Source organism: Tarenaya hassleriana, unplaced genomic scaffold (genome assembly GCF_000463585.1).
Source record: "Tarenaya hassleriana unplaced genomic scaffold, ASM46358v1 Cleome21, whole genome shotgun sequence".
In the NCBI taxonomy this organism is placed as follows: Eukaryota; Viridiplantae; Streptophyta; class Magnoliopsida; order Brassicales; family Cleomaceae; genus Tarenaya; species Tarenaya hassleriana.
This window is the reverse complement of record NW_010965451.1, coordinates 2,622,358-2,635,661: the sequence shown is the minus strand read 5'-3', so window position 1 is coordinate 2,635,661 and position 13,304 is coordinate 2,622,358. Positions and strand designations below refer to the sequence as shown.

General features: G+C 31.2%; 1 protein-coding gene across 2 annotated transcripts in view; it reads left to right on the top strand.

The window, feature by feature from the left end:
• Window positions 1–10,685: 10,685 nt before the first annotated feature.
• Window positions 10,686–13,304, top strand: part of LOC104814648 (protein SMAX1-LIKE 4) — a 4,115-nt gene continuing 1,496 nt past the window's right edge. The window contains exons 1-3 of one of the 2 annotated variants that reach the window (XM_010542803.1): window positions 10,686–12,194; window positions 12,489–12,699; window positions 12,786–13,301. In XM_010542803.1, the coding sequence (XP_010541105.1) occupies window positions 10,891–12,194; window positions 12,489–12,699; window positions 12,786–13,301 (2,031 nt within the window). In that variant the 5' untranslated portion in view covers window positions 10,686–10,890. Of the gene's footprint in view, window positions 12,195–12,488; window positions 12,700–12,785 lie in introns of both variants that reach the window. The other variant, XM_010542804.1, reaches the window with a different exon arrangement.

Genomic DNA, 13,304 nt, shown 5'->3' with positions numbered 1-13,304 from the left:
GTTTGGTGTGAAACCTTCTTTCCGTTGGTATGTTGCGAAAAGATCGCGTAGTCTACGTATACTCCTCTGAATGGTCCACTAAAGATAGCGTACCATTTATTTGGTTTTTCTTCTACCTTGATATCAGTAGGAAGGGTAACCTGATCTAATCCTTTTGTTGTATGTTCTTGCTTTTGGTCTTCTTCTACTGGTGTTCCACCAGTTGCTTTTATAATGATGTTCAAGGATTTAATCAACTCCTCCCTCTCCTCAAAGAGTTTTGAGAGATTTTCCTGAATCGTCTTGATCTGGTTGTCTTTTTGACTGATCTGATTCTGAATTGCCTTGATTATTCCTTCCATTCTCTTGTTAGAGTGTCTGCAAAACAATTGTTTGCTGACTTAATATATTTAATATATGGTTCATATTGATGCAATTCTAGTTGCCATCTGATTAGTCGTCCTTTTTGGAATTCTGGTTGTATTTTATACCTCCAGAACCCTGTTACATATTGTGAATCAGTTCGTAATTCGAACCGAGTTTGTAGGAGATCAATTTTCCATTTCTTCAAGGTTCGAAGACACGCAAGTGTTTCGAGCTCGTGAATTGGATAATTCATCTCTGTTCGTGAGAATGTTCCTGAGATATATTTGCATAATATTGTTTTTTGTTTTTCAGTTTTTGGTACTTCATTATTATTAGTACGACCGTATTGGTCAAGATGAAGTAATTCTTTTCCATCCTTTATTGCTAGCATGCATCCTGCCCAAACTTCTTTGGATGCATCTGTTTCAATAATCAAGAAATCTTTAATCGTTGGATTGTATAGTCGTGGTAATACCTTGATGTTTTCTTTTATATGTTTTACTAAGTTTGTATCCTGGTTAGACCAAGACCATTGTATTTTATCTGATATCTTTTTCTGTAATTGTTTTCGTTCTTTTGCTAGGGATTTTAAAAATCCTTGTTCAGAAACATAATTTAGGCACCCAAGGAACCTTTGAATTTGTTTTCTGTCTGATAATTCGTTGGGAAATTGTTGTATTTTTTCATGTACATTACTTGTTAGTTCAATTTCTCCATTGTTATTTATTTTTAATCCAAGATATTCAATTTCTTGTTGTACTAATTTTGATTTCTTTTTAGAGATAACTAATCCTTTTTCTTTGCATCGTTCTAGAACAATGATTAATTTTTCAGTGTGTTCTGATTGTGTTCCATTCGTAAATATTATTATATCATCAATATATGCTAGGCAATATTCTTCTAATCCATGGAGATTTCTATCCATGAATTGTTGGTATATTGCTGGTGCTTGTTTTAATCCAAATGGAAGAACATTCCATTCATAATGTTTTTGTGGGGGGCATGAGAATGCCGTTAATGGCTTTGTTTCTTCTGATAATCGAAGCTGCCAATATCCTGATTTAGCATCAAGACTGCTAAACCAGTTTTTTCCTTTTATTCTTTCAAGAATATAATCTTTTCTCGGTAATTTATAACTATTCCCAATAGTTGCTTCATTTAATTTTTTATAGTTTATTACCATTCTTCTTTTTCCTCGTTTTATCTCATTATTATTTTCTACATAGAAAGCTGGAGCCGAATGTGGACTCGTGCTTTCTCGTATAATACCTTTATCTAGTAGTTCTTTACATTCTTTGGTGAATTCTTCCACATCTCTGTGAGTATATTGCATTTTATTTGGTACATTAATTTCATCTTCGGGGTTTTTTAGTTTTATTACTATTAATTCTTCATTTGTATTTTTTATATCTAATGGGTTATCACTACATATTTCATCAAGTTTTTGTTCGATATGAGTCATACTTATAAATGTTAGTCTGTTTTTTAAATCTTCTATAATAGATTTTATTATTTCATTTTTTGTTATTATTTTTGTCGTAACTAATTCTGATTTTTGGTTTTCTATTTTAGGTGCTTTCAGGCTGACCGTTTTTATTCTCTGTATAAATGGTTGATATAATTTTAGAAAATTATTTCCTATAATTATATCTAGTCCGGAATCGTGTTGATATATTGTTTTTGCTGGAAATATTTTAGTTTCTATAATTATCGATACGTGTTGAGCCACATACCAGATTTCATGAGCTGATTTATCAGCCACTACTATCCGTAGTGGTTTCTCTAATCGTACCCATTTTTTGATGATATTTCTTTTAGCAAAACATAGAGTTGCTCCGGTGTCTATGTATGCTAATAATCTTTTATTTTCAATAGTTATTTGTATGAATGTTGCGTTAGGGTTTCCTGATTTTAGTATTTTTCTATTCATTTTCTGAATCGGATGATTCAGTGGTATATGCATATATTTCGATGTCAGAGTCAAACTCTGAATCTGATTCGATTGGTTCAAAGCCCATATCATATGCTATTCGTAGTATTTCTTTTTCTTTTTTCTTTCCTTTTTTAGGACATTCATTTGCATAATGTCCCTCTTCTTGGCATAGCCAACATTTACAATTCTTTTTCTTAGAAGGACAGTATGTATCCTTCTTACCATAGTTTTTCTTTTTGTATTGTTTTCTATTTCTGAAATATTTTTGTGGTATGTATTTTTGTTTCCTATATTTTTTATATGGAATTTTTCTCCATTTCTTTTTTTTATGTTTTTGGCGAATAGGTTCACAACCATATTTACCTATTTTTCCTGGTATTGCAGCACAACATAATTTATCGATTTTTGCCTCTTGTTTTCGTTTTTCTTGATTACATTGAAACAAATGCCAATCTTTTAATGTTGTTATTCTTCCTCCTAGAGTATTGGGAATTTGTCCCTCATTTACTTTATTCTGGTATATGGTTTTTATTTCTTCTGATATTGATAAAGGTAGTTTATCGAAGAATAATTCTTCGGCTACTATTTTCTTATCCGTTGCTAGTTGATAGTAATGATCTCTAAATTCGCAAATGAATGCTTCAAGATAGCACATGTTACAAATTCTAAGATTTACTATTTTCCATAGTGCAACTTCTGATATTTGTGTTTCTCTTAATTGTGCGTTAGAAGTTCTTCCAAGAAATTCTTCTCCTATTACGTCAATTAGCCTAACAAATGTTTCCCATGCAGTTGATCTTAGAATTTTCTCTGCTTTTATTCCTGTTGATAATCCTATTAAGTAGTTGTATACTATTCCTGTTGTTTTATGTTCTAAGTAACTTAACATTTCGTGAGGGTGTAAATCTCTTAGTTCCTTATTAGTCTGTATTAACAAACTTGTACGATTTTTCCAATCTTCTAATGTTCTAGTTGGATTAATTTCACAATCTAAATTTAATATTTCTGAAGATTTTATATTAAATGTATCATATTTGGGAATATATTCAAAAGGAACTTTTCTCCAATTGTTTCCTTTCGGAATATATTGGTTTTGATATAGTTCATATTCATGATCTTTGTATCCTTGATATTCATCATGTGTTCGTTTTTTAGGTAATGTATTATTATTACTATTATTATTACTGTTCTCCCCCCTCTCTAGTTCGGTTTTTACTAGGAAAGGATTATTATATGGATTTTCGTAAGGATTTTCATCGCTACTATAATCTAAGACAATTTTTTCAGTTTCATCAGGTTGTTCTTCTTCGGGTATATTAAGAGCCGCTAATAATGTTGATAATCTTTCTATCTGATCATCTAGTCCTTCCATTATATCTTTGGTGGTGATCTAATTCGAAAATTAGATTTATCGATAATAATTAATTCTTTTGTTTCTTTTTTAAAATAATTTTGTAAGTCTTTTATAGTGATATATCTATTTTGGTTAAGTCGTTCGATTATTTCTTGTAATTGTTCTATTATTTCTAATATTTTTGGTTTTTCATTTTCATCTGGATCCATTATTTCTTTTCCGTTATTTCTTGTAATAATATTATTTACTAATTCTTTAGCTTCGTTAAGTTCTTTTATTATTTGAATTTGTTTGTTATTATTACTGTAACCATTTGCTGTTGTGAGTATTTCTTTGATATTTAGTAGTAATTCTTTTATTTCAGCTGTTGTTTCTTTAATTATTTTTTCTATAGTTTCTTTCATAGTTTCTGTCATCCTATTATTGTTTTAATATATTCTTTTAATTCCTCAGAGTTTTGTTTTATTTCTTTAATACTTTTTTCTTGTAGATATATTATTTCTTCTAATTTTTTATTTATATTATTAGTTTCATTTTGTTTTTCATGGTTTTGTTCAAATATTTTTATTAATTTTTGTAGTTGATTCTCTAAATCTGATTTTATATTCTCAATATTTCTTTTTAATTCTTCATGATTTTCTGGATTTTGATGGATGATTCCATAAGAAATCATTTCAACAATATTGTTTAGGGTAAAACCTATTTTCTTTATTTTATTTCCGAGATTATGATTAGTATCATCATCAAAGATGGTACCAATATAATATCGGCTTTGATTATGAAGATTTTTAGGTATTGTTATCACCTTTCCCTTATAAGGAAATCCGGGATAACATTCATCTTCATTGGTTAATATTAATGGTAATCCCTTCGAAAAATCAATTTTTTCGTTGTCCATAATCGTTACCTGGCTCTGATACCAATTGTTAAATTAGTCGAAATTCAGTCAAACTGGTCATACCATTTGAATTTGGTCATACCATTTGAATTTGGTCATACTGGTCATACCAAAGAATTTTTGGTCAGACTAATTATTCTGGTATTTCTGTAATTTTATTGAAAATATTGGTTTTTTGGGAAACCCTAGAAATTCTAAGGGTATGGCTGTTGCTCTTGTTATTTTTAAGGTTATTTTTGTTATTTTGCCCCACAAAAGGGCAAGTAAAAAGAAAAAGACGAGTAAATAAAAACTCTTTCAAAAGAAGGAGCTTATGATTATTCCCCTTTGACCCATCTTTTCCAATGTCCTTTCTAAAGTAATTCACATTTAAAAACATATTTCATATTACTGCCGATTTTATTCATATTATATAAGTTTTCACCGTTACATGCATCGATAATTTGATACTGAATTTATTTTTCTTATTTTCTCACAAAATAAATACAAAAACATTTATTGATCTTGAAAGATGATACTTACAAAGAAAATTTGTCTTAAAGAGTCCAATTTATGGTGAAAATGCTGAATAAAAAAATTATGATAAAAAAATAATATGCAGAATTCCCAGAAAAAAAAATAGTAGTGATTTTCAAGAAAACAAGAGGCCCATATGTAAATAGGCCCAACTAGAGAAATTAGACTGAAATAGCTTATCCACAACATAGGCGAAACCCACGCGCAGTCAAAGCGCGTTACTATCACGCTCGCATTTTCCATGGATTATATTCTCATAGAAATCCGTGGAAATTTGTAAATTATTTACCTTTTCTTTTTTCTCTCACTATCTTGTGCTTATTTTTTCATCAAATAATAAAATTTTACAATTGGAAGATGGAATGTGAAAAAAAAAAATTTGTTGTTATCATTTGAAATATAATAATAGTATGGTCGCTTTTGTAATTACATACATAAAAAGATGGCTGTTGAGATTCCCAAAGCAGGCAAAATCAAGTTACGTATAATTAGAGGCTTTAGAGGAGCTTTTCTTGATACGACCCCGCTTAATCCAAGAAAAAAAAATTTATTACCATGGAATAAAATTTCAATTTTTTGTTATAAAAAATAGTAAATAAATATATATCCATGAAAGTTGTAAAAAGGTTAGAAAAGCTTTTTTGACTGCAATAGTGGACCGTTGCACTATTAATCTATTAATTCCGTATGGAAGTATTTGCATATAACCCCACTACTGCTTTTGAGCAAGAATTTAAATTAAACCATGCGTTCTAGCTTGTTATAAATTAGTAAATAAATTCCAGTCATTAATTTATAACATAGGCGAAAAAAATATAATAAATATTCTTCATTACTTATTTCTTACAACTTTAAAGTGCAACTCAAACATTATATATACTACAATTTTAAATTGTAAATTGCCAGATTTTAATATATATATATATCAAACTGGTTAATAAATAAAAAAACATATAATTAAAATATCGGAGGCATTTAAATCAATAACATCATTAGTATTGTCAGTTTAAGATATACGTAGAATTTGAATTTCTATTTTTTTTAAGTTTATATGTGAAATTTGGTGAGTAAATAGAATATTCATAATTAAATTTGTTCAATATTATTTATATTAAAGTTATTATTTAGTAGTTTGTAAATGGCTTCGGAGTAGGGCCTTGATAATCAAGTTATTATGGCTGAGATAAAGCCTGTAATTAATCAGCCCACATAATTATCAGAGACGGACCATTAAAGAGCCTGTTATTAGACTTTGGTATGAAATTTAACAATAAAAACACGCAAGAAACTATTTTTTAAAATATATATAAAATGGTGCCAATCTAAAATTTGTTTTATAATATTATGTGGATAAATTTTGCAGACGGTGATATCAAATTCTGTTACGACCGATCTTAATCTATATTATAAGATGAAAATATATGAGTTAACAATTTTCATAATTTATAAAAAAAATAGAATTTTATATTATATATTGGTACAGTATTAAAATTGACCACTTAATAAAAATGGCAAAAAACCCCCTAAAATTATCCAAGAAAATAATAGGATTTCACATAATCATCTTAATATTATACATATCTAGCATTTAAAATTTCTTCCTTTTTTGCATTTTATATTTGCTAATTTCAAAAAAAAAAAAAAAGAATGATAACGCAATATTTAGTAATCTTCACGAATTTATGTATAAACACATACAAGACAAATTATCCTAAATTCGAATACTGTAAATGTTATTGGATACGTCCTAGCTATAATAGTATATAAATTGAATTGTGCCATTATTTTAGATCAATGTATTATTTTTCTTAATTCGAATTTAAAAATGTAGATATCCGATCTTTTAATCTAATTCGAAAAAAAAATTAAAGAAAGAAAATCGATCTAACATATAAAAGTAGCAGTCATATAACTTGCGCCCTTTTTCACCTTTGGAAGATTTACTTTGCTTAAAAGAAGTAATCTTTAAATTATTTATTACATAAAAAGAAGATTTATAAAGGAGAAAAAAGAAAACAAAAGAGAAATATTCTCGTCGGGATCAGAGAACTAAGAGATCGGAGAAAGAATGTTGCAGCAATGATCAGTCAATACGTCATCGTTTTATGCATGCAAACGTATACTAATAATAATAATAATAATTAATAAATCATTATGTATTTAATAAACATTCCTTGTAATGCAGATGAATTATGCTAATTTTACTTTTAAAAAAAATAAGATTCAAAACTATGGAATAGTTTTAGTGAAATAATTTTTGCTAGATTGGTCTAAAATACATGAAATAAAATCGGATCACAAAGGAAATTGCTTCCATGTATATATGTATTTATATAGAATAATAAATCATGATGTATATACATACATTTCTTGTCTTTTTATTTTATCTTTTACCTTTTTCTTTAATTTTTTGCTTTATATATATATATATATATATATATATTTTATTTCTTATGCCGTAACTTTAATCACATTCTCTTAGATTTCAGTAGCAAAAGCTCCTCCCATATATTCTTTACTCTTTATCTTTTGGCCCTCTCTTTTGTCTCCGACTTGTCTTTTTAACACCAACTCCTACATTATTTTAATTCGTTAACGGCCCATGAAAATTAATTGGACGTATGGACGTCGTAACAAATAATAAAGAGATAATAACATTATACTTTGGATAAAGATGGTTATTTCGACTTGGATAGGCTAAAATTAGATCAAAATGAATATATAAAAAATTGATTGTTTATAATTTTATAATCAAATCTAAATCGGATATTAAAATAATCATAAAAACAAGTATAAAAATATAATAATCTCTTTAGGAAATGAATATTTTCTAGATAAAAATGGAATACAAATCCGGTAAATAATCAAATCAAATCGAAACTTGAAATATCTACTCTGGTTTGGCTGATTTCTTTACCGTAATATTTATTGAAAAATAAAATACGAAAATTAAATAAGAAAGAAAGACAAATAAAAAAAACCGAAATACTTTATTAATAAATCTATTTTCTTCTTATATTATAATAAAAATAATTTATAGATTTATAGAAAAAGTTATTGAAAAAAATAAGAAAATAAAGATACGAAATAAAAAAAAAGGCAAAATATAATTGATATGATATATATTTTATTCTTAATTTATATTATACCTTTAATTATTATCGATCATATCAAATCTCCATATTTTGTTTCTATTTCAACAATATTAAGTTATATTTCAAACGTAACTTTGGTATAAACTCAATTAATTGGCAAAAATGTTATACAAAATGCACGACACACACACACATATATGGGATTTGTTATGCTTTTCTCATAAGAATAATAAGATATTTTGGTTCGTGAGGGTGCAGCTTTTGCATGGGAGAAGACATAATCGGTACGTACGTTACGTAAATGTAGCAGAAATTAATGCTAAAAAAAGGTGGCAATAATTCAAATGGTACATAGCCAAAAAAGGCTGGTGGTAAATCTGTATTTAACATTCAAAATAATTGTAATAAATTTTAAACGTACAAAACATGCATTCACAAGTACCACGAGGACCACCAATCCCTTCCTTCTATTCTATAGGCCAAAATTAATACTAACAAATCAGAGATACATATATAATTAAGGATACTGCTTATAATAATTTCACAAAAAAAAAATACATCGGTTTTAGTTTAGTGGAAAATAATCCACATGTTTATGGTCGAGTAGCTAGCGTGTTATCCTCCGAACCTTCATATAAAGCGTTCGATTCTCGCATATGGGGAAGGGAGAATTTCCGATTCTTTGCGATCTATATCCAATAACTGCTCCCGAACCTAAGGTGGATATAGTCGGACCGAAGGTACGAGGAACCATTCTGGTTAACAAAAAAAAAAAATAGTTTAGTGGAAAATATGTAAGACACTAACAATAAATTAGTTTGAATAATTGAGATAAATTTTACTGTTACCAGACGAGGGATCCCAAAATGTTCACAATTCCAACTCGATTAACATATTTTTCTTAAGTTTCAACATCGATCCCTTTAATGTGTGTGTATATATATATATATATATATATTTGTTATCTAGGGAGATATTCTAACCCACCAGTACTAAAGATTTCTAGCGAAGTAGATAATGTTATAAAAAAACAATTGTAATTGATAAATATTATTATAAAAATACAAAGTAATATTGATAGTTGAGATTATACAAGTCCCAAATTAGGGAATATGTGTATGAGTTTTGGTTAGAGAGATACATATTCTATCATTTTTAAGATTCCCTTTAGGGATAAATAATTATTGTAAATAACTAAAATCTTAAAACCATTATATAGAAAACAATGATTTAGAACACCCACCCATAATGGTGTTATAGAGAGAGATGTAAAAAGGTCAATCTGTTTTGGGTTCAGTTCGGTTGCAATATGTTTTTTAACATTTAGAAAAATTGTCTTAGATCGATCGGATCGTTTCAACTCAGAAGTGAGTGTGTGAGTCGAATAAAAATAAATAAAAATAATAAAAATATTTAAAAATTAAAACAATATTTAAAAAAATAGTGAAAATATTAAAAAATTAAAAAAAAATCATTCACGAATCATCAGTTCGTGGATTAGCCGAGCTGATTTGTCGGGCCTTTTTTCGAACTCACATTTCTCCATCATGCATGCATTGTGTAATTGATCATAGGATATCATTTGGGATTTGCACCTAATTATATGTTATTTATCAAAATGCCAATCGATCATTGTAATTCAATTCTATTCGGTTTACTACCTTACAAGTTTTATAAATAATTTATGTGTTCTCCATTTCACTATAATAAACGAGGAGAGAGAGAGAGAGAGTCGCTTTTCTTGGGGCATTGAAGATTGAAATTCTGTCTCTCTTCAATGATCTGTCTTAAAAGACAGTGACACTTAAAGATCACATTTCGTTAGTTTTTCATTAATACTCTTTTTTTTTTGCTTCTGTTTCTTAGAATTTAAATCTGTTTCTATTCAGCTTTTTAAAATAAAATTCATTTAGGCCAAAAACGTAATTAACAAGAAGCTTAAACGATTAAAATTGAAACAAAAAAAAATTCAATTAAAGCTTTTCACTGTCTTTAAAACTACTCAATTTATAATGTTATTTTACTATCTTTTTTTAATCTTTCAAAAGGATATCAGTAATTTTTCTATTAAAAAGAAATTGTTTAAAACTATTAACCGAAATTTATAATCTTTAAACAAGGCACTTGCAAACTTTCACCATGTAACCCACAGATGCATACACATATACACGTCCTGGTGTCCTCTACCTGTATGTGTATATAATATGTGAATATGATATGAAAGCAGTGCATATATGATATATGTATGCATATATGTATATATAAATAAGTAAATATATATGTATGTATATATAAGATGATTAGAACGGGATTGACAGATGGAACTTGATCCTGTGGAGGGAAACGAAGCTTGAGGAAAGTGGGAAATTCAAAAAAGCTTCAGAAAGCTGCCTCCCAATTCAAAAGAAGAAAGTAAAAGGAGAAATATAAAAAAAGGAAAAAGAAATTATGATTAAAATACACAAAAACAACATCAAAGTATGAACCCGTCAATATAAAAGCATTGCTTGCTGTGCCCTCTTCTCTTCGATTCTCCATCTTCACCATCCATCCTCCTTGAAACCCTTTCTTCCCATATATACTTGAAATATATACGCTGCTCCATTTTCTTGTTTCTCAAGCTTTCTTTTCGCTGGAGAGGAAGGTCCAAAGTTTCAACCTTTCGTTTTCTGTTGGGGGTTGGTTGGTGAGAAAACAGGCGAGAAAGAGAGGGAAAATTTTCAGACCCAGAGAGAAAATTCTGTTTGTAATGCGTACAGGGGCTAATACCGCTCACCAGACACTAACACCAGAGGCTGCTTCAGTTCTGAAGCAATCTCTTACACTTGCGAGAAGGAGAGGCCATTCTCAGGTCACTCCTCTTCACGTCGCTTCCACGTTGTTAACTTCGACAAGATCAAATCTTTTCAGAAGGGCATGTCTCAAATCCCATCCTTTCACCGGCCTCGGCCGCCAAATGGCCCACCCTTCTCTCCAGTGTCGTGCCCTCGAGCTCTGTTTCAATGTCGCCTTGAACAGGCTCCCTACCAACCCGAACCCTCTGTTTCAGACTCAGCCTTCTCTCTCCAATGCCTTGGTAGCCGCTCTGAAAAGGGCACAGGCCCATCAGAGGAGAGGCTGTGTAGAGCAGCAGAACCAGCAGAATCAGCCATTTTTGGCTGTAAAAGTTGAGTTGGAGCAGCTCGTCGTGTCTATCCTCGATGATCCTAGTGTTAGTAGAGTCATGAGAGAAGCTGGGCTTTCTAGTGTTGCTGTTAAGAGCAACATCGAGGATGATTCCTCTATTGTTTCTCCTGCTTTTTACGGTTCCTCTTCTGTTGGTGTCTTTTCTTCTCCTTGTTCTCCTTCTTCAAGTGAAAACAACCAAGGAACCTTAAGCCCTAACCCTAGTAAGATGTGGCATAATCAGTTGAACCCTCATACTTTTGAGCAGAACCCTTTTTTTCATTTCCCTAAGAGCAGGATCTTTGCCACAGACCCAGTTTGTCCCGGGAAAGAAGACGTAAACCCGGTCATAGAGGTGCTTCTGGGCAAAACTAACACAAAAAAGAAGAACACTGTGATCGTCGGAGACTCGGTGTCTCTGACAGAAAGCGTGGTTGCAAAACTCTTGGGGAGAATCGAGAGAGGGGAAGTTCCAGATGATTTGAAACAAACCCATTTCATAAAGTTTCAGTTTTCACCAGTGGGGTTGAATTTCATGAAGAAGGAGGATATAGACACACAAGTGAGTGAGCTGAAAAGGAAAGTCGAGTCCTTTACATCTTGGGGAGGCAAAGGAGTGATTGTTTGTCTAGGAGACATAAACTGGGCAACTGGTGGTAACGGTGCTTCGTCTTCGAGTTACAGTGCAGTGGATCATTTAGTGGAAGAGATTGGGAGATTGGTTTATGATTATAGCAGATCGGGCAAAAGGATTTGGCTTCTTGGGACATCATCATATCAGACATACATGAGATGCCAAAGGAAACAACCTCCACTTGATGTCCAATGGGCTCTTCAAGCTGTCTCCATTCCTTCAGGAGGACTTGCTTTGACACTCCAGTCTTCCAGGTTTCTTTCTTCTTGGGCTTTTCTCATTATATTCTCTTTCTGGTAAATATAATCAAATTCAAGATCTTCTATTCTATCTTCGACATGACTTTGTTATAGCTTTCATGTTTAGTTAACTTTGTTTTGTCTGGTTTCTTGTTGCAACTGTATACAGCAGATCTATTAGCCTTTCTTTTTCATTGTTCCTATTGTCTTGTCTCAGTGTACTTATCTTTTTCTTTAATGTTTAAAGAGAGATGAACAAAAGAATCGGGTTTTTTCTCATGTCGATTTTTTCCTCGTTGAACACTGCAGCACTCACAGTCCAGAGATGGATTCTCAAGTGACTGAGAGGAAGCCATTTGGCGTGAAAGAAGAAAAAGGAGGAGAAGTAGAAGAAGATAAGCTAAATTTCTGTGGAGAATGTGCTTTCAACTACGAAAAGGAAGCAAAAGCCTTTATATCAGCTCAACACAAACTTTTGCCTCCTTGGCTGCAACCACAAGGAGACAATTCCAACCAAAAGGTACCAGATCTACCCTTTTGTCTTTTCCGAATTCTTCTGCAGTCCAAAGTTTCGGTTTTTCTTAACGGGTTTCATCGGGTTTTAAGTTTCAGGATGAACTGAATGGACTAAGGAGGGAATGGAACAGATTCTGTCAGGCGCTTCACCACGGCAAAACTAGCTCTTCTTCCTCGGGTTTGCCCCCCTACGTGTGGAGGGCCGGGCAGGGAAGCTGCCTTTTCCCGGATTCATCGGCTTCTGTCTCATTTGCAGATTCAAGTCTGAAACCGAGCTCCCGTGCGTTGAGTTCCGTGGCTAAATTCAGACGACAAAACTCATGTACTATCGAGTTCAGTTTCGGAAGTGATCAAGACTGTCCTAAGACTGATGAGCCAAGATTAGATGGATTCAAGGGAAACGAAGGTGAAGAAACCAAGATCACTCTTGCTCTCGGCCCTTCTCCCCTCCCATCTGATTCAGAGCAATCGGAGGAAGAAGAAGAAGAATCAAAGAGGACTGATAAGATTACTGATTTATCTGAAAAGCTTCACCAGAATCTTCCATGGCAAGCGAATGTTCTTCCTTCGATTGTTAAAGCTCTGACAGATTCTGTGCCGAGCAGGAAT